General features: G+C 45.5%; 1 protein-coding gene and 1 long non-coding RNA gene across 2 annotated transcripts in view; both read left to right on the plus strand.

The window, feature by feature from the left end:
- The window catches only part of LOC118942075 (uncharacterized), a 784,985-nt gene that overhangs the window by 458,619 nt on the left and 307,909 nt on the right, over nucleotides 1-18,457 (plus strand). The window lies entirely within an intron of this gene.
- The window catches only part of LOC110499605 (uncharacterized), a 30,333-nt gene that overhangs the window by 10,796 nt on the left and 1,080 nt on the right, over nucleotides 1-18,457 (plus strand). Inside the window, exons 5-19 of the mRNA XM_090213140.1 lie at nucleotides 1,255-1,421; nucleotides 1,608-1,693; nucleotides 1,994-2,077; nucleotides 2,399-2,513; nucleotides 6,104-6,279; nucleotides 8,351-8,572; nucleotides 10,739-10,941; nucleotides 11,227-11,358; nucleotides 11,751-11,888; nucleotides 14,336-14,606; nucleotides 15,432-15,633; nucleotides 16,044-16,343; nucleotides 16,754-16,882; nucleotides 17,075-17,235; nucleotides 17,772-17,994. Of these exons, the coding sequence (XP_090069266.1) occupies nucleotides 1,255-1,421; nucleotides 1,608-1,693; nucleotides 1,994-2,077; nucleotides 2,399-2,513; nucleotides 6,104-6,279; nucleotides 8,351-8,572; nucleotides 10,739-10,941; nucleotides 11,227-11,358; nucleotides 11,751-11,888; nucleotides 14,336-14,606; nucleotides 15,432-15,633; nucleotides 16,044-16,343; nucleotides 16,754-16,882; nucleotides 17,075-17,235; nucleotides 17,772-17,994 (2,609 nt within the window). The remainder of the gene's footprint in view (nucleotides 1-1,254; nucleotides 1,422-1,607; nucleotides 1,694-1,993; nucleotides 2,078-2,398; nucleotides 2,514-6,103; nucleotides 6,280-8,350; nucleotides 8,573-10,738; nucleotides 10,942-11,226; nucleotides 11,359-11,750; nucleotides 11,889-14,335; nucleotides 14,607-15,431; nucleotides 15,634-16,043; nucleotides 16,344-16,753; nucleotides 16,883-17,074; nucleotides 17,236-17,771; nucleotides 17,995-18,457) is intronic.

Consider the following 18,457-nt stretch of genomic DNA (forward strand, 5'->3'; position numbering starts at 1 on the left):
CCCTGGAGATAAAGTTACTATAGCAGGGGTATTCTAATCCTACCCTGTAGGTAAAGTTACTATAGCAGGGGTATTCTAATCCTACCCTGGAGATAGTGACTATAGCAGGGGTATTCTAATCCTACCCTGGAGGTAAAGTTACTATAGCAGGGGTATTCTAATCCTACCATGGAGATAGTTACTATAGCAGGGGTATTCTAATCCTACCCTGGAGATAAAGTTACTATAACAGGGGTATTCTAATCCTACCATGGAGATAGTTACTATAGCAGGGGTATTCTAATCCTACCCTGTAGGTAAAGTTACTATAGCAGGGGTATTCTAATCCTACCCTGTAGGTAAAGTTACTATAGCAGGGGTATTCTAATCCTACCCTGGAGGTAAAGTTACTATAGCAGGGGTATTCTAATCCTTCCCTGTAGGTAAAGTTACTATAGCAGGGGTATTCTAATCCTACCCTGTAGGTAAAGTTACTATAGCAGGGGTATTCTAATCCTACCCTTGAGATAAAGTTACTATAGCAAGGGTATTCTAATCCTACCCTGTAGGTAAAGTTACTATAGCAGGGGTATTCTAATCCTACCCTGGAGATAAAGTTACTATAGCAGGGGTATTCTAATCCTACCCTGGAGGTAAAGTTACTATAGCAGGGGTATTCTAATCCTACCCTGGAGCTAAAGTTACTATAGCAGGGGTATTCTAATCCTACCCTGTAGGTAAAGTTACTATAGCAGGGGTATTCTAATCCTACCCTGGAGATAAAGTTACTATAGCAGGGGTATTCTAATCCTACCCTGGAGGTAAAGTTACTATAGCAAGGGTTTTCTAATCCCACCATGGAGTTCCAGAGTACTGCTGGTGTTCTCTTCTACCTGATAATTAGTGGTACCCACTAAATTAGTCCCTGATAAGAGGGGAAGAATTAAGAAAAAAAGCAGTGGAACTGACTTCGATGTCCAATTTTCAATATGACGTTACTATACTATATGTGTGACCAACCAGGTTCGAACCCAGATCTCTTACTCTTCAGGGCCCATAGTCACACAGAAGCTCAGAGTAGTGCTGATCTAGGATCAAGTCCCCCCTGTTTATAAAAGAATATTCAATATTATCTGAAAGGAAAAAGCTGATCCTAGATCAGCACTCATACTCTGAGTCGTTTTATGAATATGGGCCCTGGTCTCAGGCAAGGTTATTTATCAATGTGCATGAATTCTTTCTCATCAATTGAGACTCTAACACTGTTTTCTGCAGTGATCCACAGCACCTGTTCTCAGCCCCCTACATTGACATGCTGGCGAGAAGGTCGAAGGTCGACCCGCTAAACGAGTGTCCCCTCGGAGACAGCTGGAAGGTTCTGGAACACGACCTGGATAAGACCATGTCTTCTGCGCTGGTCAAGTGCTTCTTTGCATACCAAGGTACACGGTCACAAGCCAGAACGATGATTACTTTCTCAAATATGATTATTATATTATATTGAAATAATCTTGTAATGTTCAAATTTCACTCATATCAATATCAGCTAATCAGCAGTTGGAGATATGGCCACATCTACTGTGTGTTTGTCATGAATCGTGGCATGTCTCTGTTACCTCTTGGAAAAGGATGTGAGAGTGTGGTGAAACTGGCTGAAGTGGGGTCACATGCACTGGAGTGTCCACACAAACCCTCAACGGACCTGGACCCAAAGGTCAGCATGATACATCGACGTGTGTGTGTGTGTGTGTGTGTGTGTGTGTGTGTGTGTGTGTGTGTGTGTGTGTGTGTGTGTGTCTGAGTGTGTCTGAGTGTGTGCGCACACGTATGTGCAGAGGACTGAAAATCACAGCCATCGATATCTATGCTCCTCCTCCTGTCCTCTCCTCTCCTCCTCATCTTCTCCTCTCCATCAAAACAAAAACAATAATATAACATACTGTATGTGCTGGGTTGAATAGTGGCACCGTTTCCTCTCATGTGGATTTCAGCTTTAAATGTACCTTTCTTTCAGGACGTCACTGAGACGAGCTGGTACAAGAAGCATTTTGCTGCATCCTCGACCTGCTTGGAGATAGAAACCAAACACACTTTGGAGGTAACAAGAACACTTTACATATGGTTACCTATGATAGAGGTTTAGACTTAGAAAATTACTAAAGCTATGTAATTACAGTGCAACACTCTACTTATGGATTACTCACTGATACAAGGTATTTACATAATTTATGCCCTACAAAGAACTGAAATATTGTAAAGCATCGCCTAGTTTTCGTATCTTGTTCTATTTGCTATCATCGTTGTTGCTAAGATTGTTCAAACCTTTTGTCATCTCATTAGATAGAGTCTCTGCTATTGTGTTGCTGATGATGCATCATTCATTCTGCATAAGTGAGGATATTTCCTTTTTTCTTGACAGGTGCGTAACTGGGAGAAGAGACTACAAAAGGCAATAGGACAGGATAGTGTCGATAATCTGTGTGCCCTGGCCCAGGACAATCTGAAACTCTACAGAGAGCGTCTGCCCAAACCAGGTCGGTAAGAGTTTCCATCCAACGCAGCTAAGCCAAACCTCTGTGAGCATAGCGGATTAGCCTTCCCCATTGGAAAAATACACAAAGAGTGGCTAGTTAGTGTTAGCATAGCAAATTAGCCTTGCTTATTGAAAAAATACATGAAGAGAGGCTAGTTAGCATTAGCGTCAAGGGCCTATCCTGACATGATGCAGGACACTGTTAGTCTTTTTTTTGTCCACTTGTTCCTGACTACTCACTGAATCTGAGAAGTGACATCAGAGAAGCGTTGAATGAGGACTCATTGGTCCTCATTCTGAAATCTAATCCTTAACTCACAAACTTGTGAACAAGCGGTGTGCCTGTACCAGGTCATGTGTTGAACGTATACAGTGTGCTGGCTCTTGTAATACAGACTCTGTGACCTGGGAGAAATCCATTGGGGAAAAGGGATGTAATTCCAAAGACATTATAAAGAGTGGCTAGTTAGTGTTAGCATAGCAAATTAGCCTTGCTTATTGAAAAATTATATGAAAAGAGGCTAGTTAGTGTTAGCATAGCAAATTAGCCTTGCTTATTGAAAGAATACATGAAGAGAGGCTAGTTAGCATTAGCGTCGTTCAAAGACACCTTTAACAGTCTTCCATGATGGTCTTGAATGAGGAACCGTAAAGGGTCTTTCAGAGTTCAAAGTGCAAAGAAGTCTTAGAAACCAGTTTCCTCTTTCGTGCTGATTATTCATTTAGAACGTGTGGCTTTGGGGTCATTCCACTGGGGTCATTCCACTGGGGTCATTCTACTGGGGTCATTCTACTGGGGTCATGCCATTGGGGTCAGTCTACTGGGGTCATTCTCACTGGAGTCAGTCCACTGGGGTAATTCCATTGGGGTCAGTCTCACTGGGGTCAGTCCACTGGGGTCATTCCACTGGGGTCATTCCATTGGGGTCATTCCACTGGGGTCATTCCACTGGGGTCAGTCCACTGAGGTCAGTCCACTGGGGTCATTCCACTGGGGTCATTCCATTGGGGTCATTCCACTGGGGTCATTCCACTGGGGTCAGTCCACTGGGGTCATTCCACTGGGGTCATTCCATTGGGGTCATTCCACTGGGGTCATTGCACTGGGGTCAGACTCACTGGGGTCATTCCACTGGGGTCAGTCTACTGGGGTCATTCCACTGGGGTCAGTCCACTGGGGTCATTCCACTGGGGTCATTCCATTGGGGTCATTCCACTGGGGTCATTCCACTGGGGTCAGTCCACTGGGGTCATTCCACTGGGGTCATTCCATTGGGGTCATTCCACTGGGGTCATTGCACTGGGGTCAGACTCACTGGGGTCATTCCACTGGGGTCAGTCTACTGGGGTCATTCCACTGGGGTCATTCCACTGGGGTCATTCCACTTGGGGTCATTCCACTGGGGTCATTCCACTGGGGTCATTCCACTGGGGTCATTCCACTGGGGTCATTACACTTGGGGTCATTCCATTGGGGTCATTCCACTGGGGTCATTCCACTGGGGTCAGTCCACTGGGGTCTGTCCACTGGGGTCATTCCACTGGGGTCATTCCATTGGGGTCATTCCACTGGGGTCATTCCACTGGGGTCAGTCTCACTGGGGTCATTCCACTGGGGTCAGTCTACTGGGGTCATTCCATTGGGGTCATTCCACTGGGGTCATTCCACTTGGGGTCATTCCACTGGGGTCATTCCACTGGGGTCATTCCACTTGGGGTCATTCCTCTGGGGTCATTCCACTGGGGTCATTACACTTGGGGTCATTCCACTGGGGTCATTCCACTGGGGTCAGTCTACTGGGGTCATTCCACTGGGGTCATTCCACTGGGGTCAGTCCACTGGGGTCAGTCCACTGGGGTCATTCCACTGGGGTCATTCCATTGGGGTCAGTCCACTGGGGTCATTCCACTGGGGTCAGTCCACTGGGGTCATTCCATTGGGGTCATTCCACTGGGGTCAGTCTCACTGGGGTCAGTCCACTGGGGTCATTCCACTGGGGTCATTCCACTTCATTTCAGCAAGCTATGACACCGACCATCTCGGATTGTTCTGAAAAAAATGTCTGTCGTTAGAAATAGATATAATTTGCATTCCTGCAACATTATTTTGTTGAAACGTCATTTGATCTTTGAAGAAATTAAGCTAATTGATTGCACGCACATTGGCCATTTTAATGTATAGGATTTATATAATAGTCAATGAATATATTACCTAACATCCAATTGTGACCGAACTTGTTTCTAACAATGAGTTAAGACATGAGGAATCCAAAGAAACGTTGTAAAGCTACCCACGGATGCCCAGCACCAATCCCACCCCAACAATCAGTGGGGCGGCAGGTAGCTTAGTGGTTAGAGCGTTGGACTAGTAGCCAAAAAGGTTGCAAGATCGAATCCCCAAGCTGACAAGGTAAAAAACTGGCAGTTAACCCACTGTTCCTAGGCTGTCATTGAAAATAATAAGTTGTTCTTTTAACTGACTTGTCTAGTTAAATAAAGGTTTAAAAAAGTATATTTTCTTGACAAGTAATATGGACCTGTGTCTTGGAGTATTGTTTCTTCATACTATGTCATGTGAATTTGGTGATGTTAGCTTTACACCTCATCCTACATCCTGATATTTCCAGGTTCTGACCACTAGATGGTGCTGTTAGGTGTTTTCTTTTTTTCTTTAAGAATCCCGATGCTAAAGGGATAGTTTACTCAAATGACTAAATTACATATCGGTTTCCTTTCTGTGTACTCGTTGTTGGTGTAGGGGGGGTCCGTGGGTGGCTTCTCACTGGGCACACACTGGTTCAATCAATCGTTGTTTCAATGTCATTTCAATTAAATTATGTTGAACCACTGTGGAATAGACATTGAATTGACATCCTTGCCCAGTGGGTTTTGACAATTCCTTTGGATTTCTCATGTCTTACTCAATTGGTATAAAAAAAAGTTTGGCCCCAATTGGAATGTTAGGTTATATATTTATTGACTATTATATGAATCCTATACATTAAAATGGCCAATTTGCATGCAATCAAATAGCTTAATTTCTCAGAGATCAAATTATATTCCAACAAAATAATATTGCAAGGTTACTAAACAATTTTAGACCAATCTGAGATGGTGGGTGTCCAAATCCTCTTTCTTGTGCTTTCTGAGGTAGAACGACCCTTTGGTGTGTCAGTGCTATGAAGCCATAGTTAGGGAGGGAGGCTTAGATTGTTCTAGAGTGTAAGAGGCTGTAAAACAACATGAGCCGTGGCGATACTTCCGTCATGTGTGTTAAAATAGAAGCTCTTTATTTTCCTCTGGGATGCAAAGGGCTTGACAACAATGTAAAGCGACAGATAAAGGTTGATTTTGCAGAAGCAATTTACAACCATTTAATATTTCATGCAAAAACGATGCAGGCGATCTTTCATGAGTGAAAGTAAAAATGAGGCTGGCACAGAATACCCTTTTCCTCATCATGTGTGTGTGTGTGTGTGTTTGTGTGTGTGTGTGTGTGTATGTGTGTGTGTGCGCCTGTGTGTGTGTGTGTGTGTGTGTGTGTGTGTGTGTGTGTGTGTGTGTGTGCGCGCGTGTACTGTACCTACCCAGGTGACCTGCTGCAGTATGAGAATGGTCAGTCTCCTCTGGACTGTCTGGAGCAGGCTGCAGTCTATTATGCCTCAGCCATCAAGCTGAAGCCCCGAGACCCCAGACTCCACTTCCTCCTGGGGCTGGCCCTGGAGGAGCAACACTATGCAGCAGAGATGTACGGACTGAGGAGGAAAGTAAGGAAGCCTTGGCCAAGTCAGAAAGGCTCCTGCCCTATGGGCCAATCTCCTAATTCTGTAGCGTGAAACAGCTTGATGTACAGCCCCCTGGACAGGACGCTAGTCTATCGCATGGCCAAACCACTTATTGTTGAATTTGCGATTTCCAACTTGTTGTGTAATGTTTATATCCAATGGCCGATGACCATCTATAATTTTGCTTCCTTATTTCTCTATATATGACAATGATTAAAAAGGATTTGCCAGTAGATTGTCGACTTGATTCATGATGATGACTGCTAGCTAAGATTTTTAAAGTATGATGTTGACATGATCAGTCCAATCAAAGCTACTGTACATATAACGTGAATTGACATCATTTTATCTGTGGCCAATGACCTTGAGCCTTCTTGGATGGGCACTTCTAACTCTATGGCAGCACCCAAGTGGCTAGAATTTTCGAGCTCTACCCTTAGACTTAGCGGTGACGTTGTTTCCCCATGAGTGACAGAACACTGAGCCAATCACGGCACAACGTTCCGTATTTTCTGCTGGCTTGCCCCACGACCACAGAAAGCACTGAGCTGGACTGAAACACCTGCATTTTGGGGTTGCCTTACTCAAGAAAACAAAAAAGAGACCATGTTTGCATGGGGCTTCATTAACTCAATTATATATATATTTTTTACATTGTTTGCAAAATGATATGTGACACGTATTAATGCTAAAATAACATGCAAAACAGGTAAGCCCCCCCCAAAAATGTGGGGCTCGAAACAGGCCCTGCCTGCCCTGAATAACGGGTTGCCACTGACTGAAAGTAATCAGATTACACCACTGAGTTTAATTCATCCAAACGTTAGGTTACTGATTACTATTTTGGACAAGTAACTAGTAACTGTAATGGTTTACATGTAGAAAATAACATACCAAACCCTGTTCCTGTGTAACACACCCTTCACTCCAGAACATGACCAATTTGAATAGGACTCATTTTCTTCTTCTTCTTCTTCTTCATCATATGTGTATGACTCATTTTCTTCTTCTTCTTCTTCTTCATCATAATGTGTATGACTCATTTTCTTCTTCTTCTTCTTCATCATATGTGTATGACTCATCTTCTTCTTCATCTTCATCATATGTGTATGACTCATCTTCTTCTTCTTCTTCTTCATCATATGTGTATGACTCATTTTCTTCTTCTTCTTCATCATCATATGTGTATGACTCATTTTCTTCTTCTTCTTCTTCATCATATGTGTATGACTCATCTTCTTCTTCTTCTTCTTCATCATATGTGTATGACTCATTTTCTTCTTCTTCTTCTTCATCATATGTGTATGACTCATCTTCTTCTTCTTCTTCTTCATCATATGTGTATGACTCATTTTCTTCTTCTTCTTCTTCTTCATCATAATGTGTATGACTCATTTTCTTCTTCTTCTTCTTCTTCATCATAATGTGTATGACTCATTTTCTTCTTCTTCTTCTTCTTCTTCATCATATGTGTATGACTCATTTTCTTCTTCTTCTTCTTCTTCTTCTTCATCATATGTGTATGACTCATCTTCTTCTTCTTCTTCTTCTTCTTCTTCTTCATCATATGTGTATGACTCATCTTCTTCTTCTTCTTCTTCTTCTTCTTCATCATATGTGTATGACTCATTTTCTTCTTCTTCTTCATCCTAATGTGTATGACTCATTTTCTTCTTCTTCTTCTTCATAATGTGTATGACTCATTTTCTTCTTCTTCTTCTTCTTCTTCTTCTTCATCATATGTGTATGACTCATCTTCTTCTTCTTCTTCTTCTTCTTCTTCTTCATCATATGTGTATGACACATTTTCTTCTTCATCTTCATCATCATATGTGTATGACACATTTTCTTCTTCTTCTTCATCATAATGTGTATGACACATTTTCTTCTTCATCTTCATCATAATGTGTATGACACATTTTCTTCTTCTTCTTCTTCTTCATCATATGTGTATGACACATTTTCTTCTTCATCTTCATCATAATGTGTATGACACATTTTCTTCTTCTTCTTCTTCTTCTTCTTCTTCTTCTTCTTCTTCTTCCTCCTCCAGTCTGATGGGGACGTTGAGGACCTGAGCAGTGCCAAGTCCACGGCGTGTCAGGATGACATCCTGGCTGTGTGTAAGCTGCATGGCTTCCCTGGCACGCCTACCATGGAGAACCAGCTCCAGGCCCTGGACACAGAGTACCACCAGCTGAAAGAGCAGGGCCAGTCAGGCAAAGCAGACTACATTCAGACCCTGTTCATCTTCCTCTCCAAGAAGGCAGGCAAGGTACAAACATACAATTACAAAGATATATATTGAGAAAGTGGTATCCAAACTTTTCCACCCCCCCCCCCCCCCCCCATCAGAATTGCTTGCGACAACAACCCACCCCAAATCTAAAAAAATGAAATACCTAAATTCTCCAAGATATCAACCGATAACCGTCATTACATTTTCTCTTATTAAGGGCAACCAATAAATCATTTTACTCAATAACATTTCAAATGGTCTAATAAATCTTTCTCCATGATTGGCATTCTAGTGTCGGGGACTATGGACTAGGTATTCTAGTGTCAGGGACTAGGTATTCTAGTGTCAGGGACTAGGTATTCTAGTATCAGGGACTAGGTATTCTAGTGTCAGGGACTAGGTATTCTAGTATCAGGGACTAGGTATTCTAGTATCAGGGACTAGGTATTCTAGTATCAGGGACTAGGTATTCTAGTATCAGGGACTAGGTATTCTAGTGTCAGGGACTAGGTATTCTAGTATCAGGGACTAGGTATTCTAGTATCAGGGACTAGGTATTCTAGTGTCAGGGACTAGGTATTCTAGTATCAGGGACTAGGTATTCTAGTATCAGGGACTAGGTATTCTAGTATCAGGGACTAGGTATTCTAGTATCAGGGACTAGGTATTCTAGTATCAGGGACTAGGTATTCTAGTGTCAGGGACTAGGTATTCTAGTGTCAGGGACTAGGTATTCTAGTATCAGGGACTAGGTATTCTAGTGTCAGGGACTAGGTATTCTAGTATCAGGGACTAGGTATTCTAGTATCAGGGACTAGGTATTCTAGTATCAGGGACTAGGTATTCTAGTATCAGGGACTAGGTATTCTAGTGTCAGGGACTAGGTATTCTAGTGTCAGGGACTAGGTATTCTAGTATCAGGGACTAGGTATTCTAGTGTCAGGGACTAGGTATTCTAGTGTCAAGGACTAGGGAATAGGTATTCTAGTGTCAGGGACTAGGCATTCTAGTGTCAGGGACTAGGTATTCTAGTGTCAGGGACTAGGCATTCTAGTGTCAGGGACTAGGTATTCTAGTGTCAAGGACTAGGGACTAGGTATTCTAGTGTCAGGGACTAGGCATTCTAGTGTCGGGGACTACGGACTAGGTATTCTAGTGTCAGGGACTAGGTATTCTAGTGTCGGGGACTACGGACTAGGTTTCCAAGTATCAGGGACTAGGTATTCTAGTATCAGGGACTAGGTATTCTAGTATCAGGGACTAGGTATTCTAGTGTCAGGGACTAGGTATTCTAGTGTCAGGGACTAGGTATTCTAGTGTCAGGGACTAGGGAATAGGTATTCTAGTGTCAGGGACTAGGTACTCTAGTGTCAGGGACTAGGGACTAGGTATTCTAGTGTCAGGGACTAGGTATTCTAGTATCAGGGACTAGGTATTCTAGTGTCAGGGACTAGGGACTAGGTATTCTAGTGTCAGGAACTAGGGACTAGGTATTCGAGTATCAGGGACTAGGTATTCTAGTGTCAGGGACTAGGTATTCTAGTGTCAGGGACTAGGTATTCTAGTATCAGGGACTAGGTATTCTAGTGTCAGGGACTAGGGACTAGGTATTCTAGTGTCAGGGACTAGGGACTAGTTATTAGAGTATCAGGGACTAGGTATTCTAGTGTCAGGGACTAGGGACTAGGTATTCTAGTGTCAGGGACTAGGGACTAGATATTCTAGTGTCAGGGACTAGGTATTCTAGTGTCAGGGACTAGGGACTATGTATTCTAGTGTCAGGGACTAAGTATTCTAGTGTCAGGGACTAGGGACTAGGTATTCTAGTGTCAGGGACTAAGTATTCTAGTGTCAGGGACTAGGGACTAGGTATTCTAGTGTCAGGGACTAGGTAGAGACCATTGAGATGAATCTATGTATCTCTATAATGTCAGAGAGACATCCAATGGATGTGGGACCCAGTTGATGTGTGACATTTGAACCGCCTGTGAAGGGCCTCTGAACATCTTTGATCTCTCAATCATTGATGTTGGAGTAAGTAGACTGGCACAGAGATCACTCGACCTTGACTGGCTCCCGGAAGAACAGCCCCATTCAAATGCATTATAGATCAGAATGATCCGTTAGTTCAAGACTAGGTTTGAGCGCTGTTGGTGCAGACCCAGACTAGGGTGTTTTGACGTTCCTCCCCTTGTACCTCAGGATGGCAGTGCGGGCGTGGGGGACGAAGAGAGCTGTATCCACCGGGCCCTTCTGAAGTACCTGGATGCCTGGTCGCTGAACCAGGACTTCTGGGAGTACAACCTCCACGTGGGGCGTATGCTGCTGTTGCAGAAGAGGAACAATGAGGCACTGCAGCACCTGCAGACCGGACTGGCCCTGCGGCCCTCACAGCCAGCACTTAGGTCAGCACACGCTGTAGTATGTTTATCGCAGTTGCTTCTGGGAACCAGACTTGCTTTAACTCCTCAAGCTAAGTCCTTGGCTTTAGCTCAACGGGCTACGACCAATCTGTAGCAGGCAGGAGACCTGGGTTGGCCCTATTGGTCACATTGCTAGGGGTGGGCGACTCATGAACGTGTGTGTGTGTGTGTGTGTGTGTGTGTGTGTGTGTGTGTGTGTGTGTGTGTGTGTGTGTGTGTGTGTGTGTGTGTGTGTGTGTGTGTGTGTGTGTGTGTGTGTGTGGGCAGGTTCTTCACAGGTCTTGCTCTACTGCTACAGGAGGAAGCCTCAGAGGCTGTGGAGAAGGAGGCAGGCCTGTTTTTACAACAAGGCCTGGAGCATGTTATAGCACAGTCCTGCAACATGGAGAACAACTACAGGTGTGTGTGTGTGTGTGTGTGTGTGTGTGTGTGTGTGTGTGTGTGTGTGTGTGTGTGTGTGTGTGTGTGTGTGTCTGTGTATATGTGTGTGTGTGTGTCTGTGTATATGTGTGTGTGTGTGTGTCTGTGTATATGTGTGTGTGTGTGTGTCTGTGTGTGTGTGTGTGTCTGTGTATATGTGTGTGTGTGTCTGTGTATATGTATATGTGTGTGTGTGTGTGCGCGCGTGCGTGCGTGCGTGCGTGCGTGTGTGTGCGCAAGACAGAGATCGGGATCGAGAGAGAGTATCTTGATTTCCAGACTTCCTTAAGTGCACTTCTACATGATGTGCAGTCAGTGTTTCTCTGTAAGCTAAACGTCCCCTTTTTTTTCCTGCCGTGATGTGAACTCAGTGGTTTGGAGCCGAGCGTGACAGACCCCCTGTCCAGTGTGAGAACACAGTTCCTGCGTGGCTGCCTCACCCTAGGTGCCCTCCAACAGAAGAACACTCTCTCTCAGAAGCCAATGAGCTCAGAGCAGGTCTATCACACGTGAGTTTTATGTTTCTTGCCTGGTTCAAATCTCTTTGTTCTGTCTTGCCAAGTCTCTATGTATGTATACTGAACTAAAATAGAAAACGCAATTGTTGGTCCCATGCTTCATGAGCAATTTTTTTATTTTTTTTATCCAGAAATATTTCATTCGCACAAAAAAAAGCTTATTTCTCTCAAATGTTGTGCACAAATTTGTTTACATCCCTGTTAGTGAACATTTCTCCTTTGCCAAGATAATTCATCCACCTGACAGGTGTGGCATATCAAGAAGCTGACAAAACAGCATGATCGTTACACAGGTGCACAAAGGCCACTCTAAAATGTACATTTGTGTCACACAACACAATAACACAGATGTCTCATGTTTTGAGGGAGCTTATAATTGGCATGGTGACTGCAGAAATGTCCACCAGAGCTGTTGCCAAATAATTTAATGTTAATTTCTCTACCATTTTTATTTTACCTTTATTTAACCTTTATTTAACTAGGCAAGTCAGTTAAGAACAAATTCTTATTTTCAATGACGGCCTAGGAACAGTGGGTTAACTGCCTGTTCAGGGGCAGAATGACAGATTTGAACTTGCAACCTTTCGGTTACTAGCCCAACGCTCTAACCACTAGGCTACCCTGCCGCCCCACCATAAGCCACCCGGTTTTAGAGAATTTGGCAGCACGTCCAACCTGCCTCACAACACACAGACCATGTGTAACCACTCCAGCCCAGGGCCTCCACATCCAGCTTCTTCAGCTGCGGGATCATCTGAGACCAGCCACCCGGACAGCTGAGGAAACTGTGGGTTTGCACAACTGAAGAATTTCTCCACAAACTGTCAGAAACCGTCTCAGGGAAGCTCATCTGCATACTCGTCGTCCTCACCGGGGTCTTGACCAGACTGCAGTTCGGCATCGTAACCGACTTCAGTGGGCAAATGATCACCTTAGATGGCCACTGGCACGCTGGAGAAGTGTGCTCTTCACAGATTAATCCTGGTATCAACTGTACCGGGCAGACAGCGTGTATGGGATTGCATGGTGGAGCGGTTTGCTGATATCACAGGGATACTGTGAAGAGATCCTGAGGCCCATTGTTGTGCCTTTCATCCGCCGCCATCACCTCATGTTTCAGCATGATAATGCACGGCTCCATGTCACAATGATCTACACACATTTCCTGGAAGCTGAAAATCACCCAGTTATTTCATGGTCTTCATACTTACCAGACATGTCACCCATTAAGCATGTTTGGAATGCTCTGGATCGATGTGTACGGCAGCATGGTCCAGTTCCCGCCAATATCCAGCAACTTCACACAGCCATTGGAGAGAAGTGGGACAACATTCCACAGGCCACAATCAACAGCCTGATCAACTTGTCTATCACAGTGCCATCCGTTTTGTCACCAAAGCCACATATACTACCCACCACTGCGACCTGTATGCTCTCGTTGGCTGACCCTCACTACATATTCATCGCCAAACCCACTAGCTCCAGGTCATCTATAAGTCTATGCTAGGTAAAGCACCGCTTATCTCAGCTCACTGGTCACCATAGCAACACCCACCCGTACCACGCGCTCCAGCAGGTATATTTCACTGGTCATCCCCAAAGCCAACACTTCCTTTGGCCGCCTTTCCTTCCAGTTCTCTGCTGCCAATGACTGGAACGAATTGCAAAAACTTCTGAAGCTGGAGTCTTATATCTCCCTCTCTAACTTTAAGCATCAGCTGTCACCAATCACTATACCTGTGCACTGCCAATCTGCAAATAGCACACCCAACTACCTCATCCCCATATTGGTACTTATCCTCTTGCTCTTTTGTACCCCAGTATCTCTACTTGCACATCATCATCTGCACATCTATCACTCCAGTATTAATGCTAAATTGTAATTAATTCACCTCTATGGCCTATTTATTGTCTTACCTCCCTACTCTTCTACATTTGCACAAACTGTACATAGATTTTTTCTATTGTGTTATTGACTGTACGTTTGTTTACGTGTAACTCTGTGTTGTTTTTGTTGCACTGCTTTGCTTTATCTTGGCCAGGTCGCAGTTGTAAATGAGAACTTGTTCTCAACTGGCCTACCTGGTTAAATAAAGGTGTTCTCAACTAGCCTACCTGGTTAAATAAAGGTGTTCTCAACTGGCCTACCTGGTTAAATAAAGGTGAAATAAAAAATAAATAAAAAACTGTATGCAAAGGAGATGTGTTGCGCTGCATGAGGCAAATGGTCACAGCAGATGCTGGCTGTTTTTTTTAATCCACACTCCTACCTCTGTTGAGGACAGAATTTAAGTATATATGCAGGAAACTAGAACAATTCTGGTCTGTGTGTGTGTGTGTGTGTGTGTGTGTGTGTGTGTGTGTGTGTGTGTGTGTGTGTGTGTGTGTGTGTGTGTGTGTGTGTTTGTGTGTACCCATCTTCCTTTACCCCAAAACAGTGTTGTGGTGCTGGCAGCCCGCGGTGTGTGTCGGTGCGTGTGTCGGGACGAGGTGGCCCAGCAGCTGGAGTGGGTGTTGCTAGATGCCCACTTTGCCCTCCTCCAGAGCCTTATTCAGCAAAAGAAGGCTGCTGGGTTGACCCAGGGTCAGGGCAAACAGGGAGAGACAGAGAGACAGGCCTGGGTGGCCAAGAGGTGTCAGGCTCTCACAGGTCTGATCCGCCTCACCTCTATCCCCGCCTGCAGGGAGCTGATGGACATGCAGGAGAAGGTGAGAAAGTACACTAAAATGTTGAGCGAGTGGCGGAATTGACATTTTCTTTCGGCCTTTCTCATTTGAGAAATGACAGTAACTAGTTTTTTTTTTCAAAATTCCAATAGGAAATAAATTATTGAGAAAATTATTTTTGGTGAGAAATGGTGAGAAATGGTGAGAAACAACGCAAAAAGTTGTCATTGTAAGCGACGGGTATAAATTTGATATCGGCGCGTTCGGAATCCGTTTAGGCTCGACAAGATATTAAAACTTTTCGCCTACGACCAAAAATGAATGAGTTAATTTTAGGGGTTCTCGCCTCGAGAGGCGAAACCTTGGTTGAGGGGGACCCCAAAATGTTCCATTCAAAACTTATGGGCTCATATGAAAGAGGTGGTCAAATAAATTACATCTAGGGTCAAAGGTCAAAATTTCAGGTAGTCAAGGTCAGGGTGTTGAAGTTGACCCTAACCCAGTGTTTCCCAAACTCAGTCCAGGGGAACCCCAAGGAGTACACGTGCTGAATTAAGTCATCTATAATCTACTTATCATCAAGCTTTGACTATATGAATCAGCTGTTGTGCTCGCGTTAAAAAAAAGGAAATACCCCTTGGGGTCTTCAGGACATGGTTTGGGAAACGCTGTCCTACCTACTGATACAGCATCAAATATTCTTCCATCCCCATAATAAGATTGAGGGTAGAGTCATCTGATCCTGGATCTGTGTGGTGTCGTCTCAGATTTTCCCCTCGCTCGTCAGTCACTTTGATCTTGATCTTTTGATCGACTGTGATCGTTGGTGTGTTGCATACAAAACAAACTCCCATCGGGGGTGTCCAGGTCTGCCAGGTTGCCGTGGTGACGACTCCTCGTGACAGCCATGCGCTGTGTCTCCTGGGGCTGGCCCAGCTGGCTCAGTGTGACAACGACCACAGCTCCCAGAGGTTAGAAGGAGCCATTGCCAACGCCTGCCTCAGCTTCCAGGCAAGCATCGAACTGGAGGACAAGCCTCAGAGCGGAGAGCCACCCACACAGCTCACCAGTAAGAGAAATAGTGTGTTTGTGTGGGTGTGCGTGTGTGTGTGTGTGGGGGGGGGATATTAATGAAGTGTGTGTGTGTGGGGGGGGGGGGGATATTAATGAAGTGTGTGTGTGTGGGGGGGGGGGGGGGATATTAATGAAGGGTGTGTGTGTGGGGGGGGGGGGATATTAATGAAGGGTGTGTGTGTTTGTGGGGGGGATATTAATGAAGTGTATGTGTGTGGGGGGGGGGGGTATTAATGAAGGGTGTGTGGGGGGGGGGGGATATTAATGAAGGGTGTGTGGGGGGGGGGGGGATATTAATGAAGGGTGTGTGGGGGGGGGGGGGGGGGGATATTAATGAAGTGTGTGTGTGTGTGCTCACATTGATATATGCAACTGAGCCTTGTGCCATCCCTCCCCCTCCCTCAGAGCAGCAGTGGTGGCAGGACAGGCTGGCAGCAGACAAGGAGAAGGCAGTCAAGGGGACAGCCAGCCAGGGAGCGGGTGGGGGTGGCTCTGGGCCTCCTGACACTGCAGTGGCTGCCGGGAGAGGATGTGGGCGTGGCATGGGAGGTCCTGCTAGAGGGGGTACTGCGGCTGCAGCCAAGACCCCCACGAGAGGAGGCAAGACTGCCCCTCCAGCCAAAAACACCCCCTCTACTGCCCCTTCAGCCAAAAACACCCCCTCTACTGCCTCTCCAGCCAAACACACCCCCTCTACTGCCCCTCCAGCCAAAAACACCCCCTCTACTGCCCCTCCAGCCACCGTCTCTCCATCCAGGTCAGTCAGATAGACTGTAGACGTGTTGGAGAGCATAAATGTTACGCAGTCGCTAATTTCTGTTGCTGCAGATGCACCTCCCCTGCCTGTAAACTCCTTCTTCTGCCTGCTTTTAAGACTTTCAGTATTTCATGTAGAACACGGCCTAATGAGAGAGGTATTCGAAGAATGGGAACGACATGCTTTGGGACACGTGTGTTTTATCTATCATTAGTTTTCCCAGTCAGAGTTGAGTAAAATCATATTTAAATTCAGTCAATTCAGGAAGTATACTGAAATTCCAGTCTGAATTGTTTTAATTGAAATGGAAATTGAGCCCAACCCTGATCCAAGTAGTTTCTGTTTGTACTCAGCAGGGGGGGGCAAGTTGGAGCAGCCAAAACTCCTGGCCCTGCCAAGCCCAGCAGCTCCAAGACCCAGCTCATCTCCCCCATCAAGTCTAAACCAGACTGCTCCCCAAGCCCAGCCAAACCTGGGCCCACAGAAGGTAGGCTACCAACCAGGGTAGGAATTATACTCAAGGGTATCCCGTCTTTGGCCTAGTAACACTGAGGAGCGCTGTTGGGTTTAGCCCACTATTCATTTCATTGATTGTGTCATTTTCTGTGTGTGGGCTACTTAGTATTGCTCCATTTAGAACCGATTGCTCTGTCTGTGGGTTGTGTCTGTATGACTACAGAGTCAGCTGTGGCAGAGAGTAGCAACGTTCTCCCCAAAGCTCTGTTGAACCGTCGATCCTATGCCCCTCGCCTCGGCTTGGCCCGCGCCCTGTCCCGCTCCGCAGACAGCCACGACCAGGCACACCAGCTCTACCAGGAGGTCATCACCATGGCACCAGAGGTCACATATTACTATCAGTTATTATACAGGTAGTACAGCTGTTCCTGTTATTGTTGGCTCCATCCAATGATTGGTCAGTTTGGAGTGGTCTTCCTGTTATTGTTGGCTCCATCCAATGATTGGTCAGTTTGGAGTGTTCTTCCTGTTATTGTTGGCTCCATCCAATGATTGGTCAGTCTGGAGTATTCTTCCTGTTATTGTTGGCTCCATCCAATGGCTGGTCAGTCTGTAGTGTTCTTCCTGTTATTGTTGGCTCCATCCAATGACTGGTCAGTCTGGAGTGTTCTTCCTGTTATTGTTGGCTCCATCCAATGACTGGTCAGTTTGGAGTGTTCTTCCTGTTATTGTTGGCTCCATCCAATGACTGGTCAGTTTGGAGTGTTCTTCCTGTGCTCTCCAACTGTTGCACTCCCCAGCTGTGTTTTCTCCTGGGTGTTATCTAAGTCCAGGTTATGTCTAGATTATGTTTATCCAAGTCCAGGTTGTGTCTAGAATATTGGTAAACACCTTTCAGATACAATGTGATTGATCAACAGGTCCACGATGCGTACATTGAGCTGGCAGAGATGCTGGGGCAGTCCGACCCCCTGGCTGCTGTAGAGGTGTACTGTCGGTTCCCCCTGAAGCCCGTCTCAGAGCAGAACTTTGACGACGCCTTCATCACCGGAGAGATCGTACGCATCCTGATGAAACAAGGCCTCTACGAGCACCCAGAGCTGAGACACAACCTCATCGCCTACGGGAAAGTCATGGGCCTGGGTGAGTTATCTTTTCATTAGAACCCCAGAGCTGAGACACAACCTCATCGCCTACTGGAAAGCCATGGGCCTGGGTGAGTTATCTTTTCATTAGAACCCCAGAACTGAGACACAACCTCATCGCCTACGGGAAAGTCATGGGCCTGGGTGAGTTCCCTTTTCATTAGAACCCCAGAGCTGAGACACAACCTCATCGCCTACGGGAAAGCCATGGGCCTGGGTGAGTTATCTTTTCATTAGAACCCCAGAGCTGAGACACAACCTCATCGCCTACGGGAAAGCCATGGGCCTAGGTGAGTTATCTTTTCATTAGAACCCCAGAGCTGAGACACAACCTCATCGCCTATGGGAAAGCCATGGGCCTGGGTGAGTTATCTTTTCATTAGAACCCCAGAGCTGAGACACAACCTCATCGCCTACGGGAAAGCCATGGGCCTGGGTGAGTTATCTTTTCATTAGAACCG

Source organism: Oncorhynchus mykiss, chromosome 20, assembly GCF_057628025.1.
Source record: "Oncorhynchus mykiss isolate SJ-2025 chromosome 20, ASM5762802v1, whole genome shotgun sequence".
NCBI lineage: Eukaryota > Metazoa > Chordata > Actinopteri > Salmoniformes > Salmonidae > Oncorhynchus > Oncorhynchus mykiss.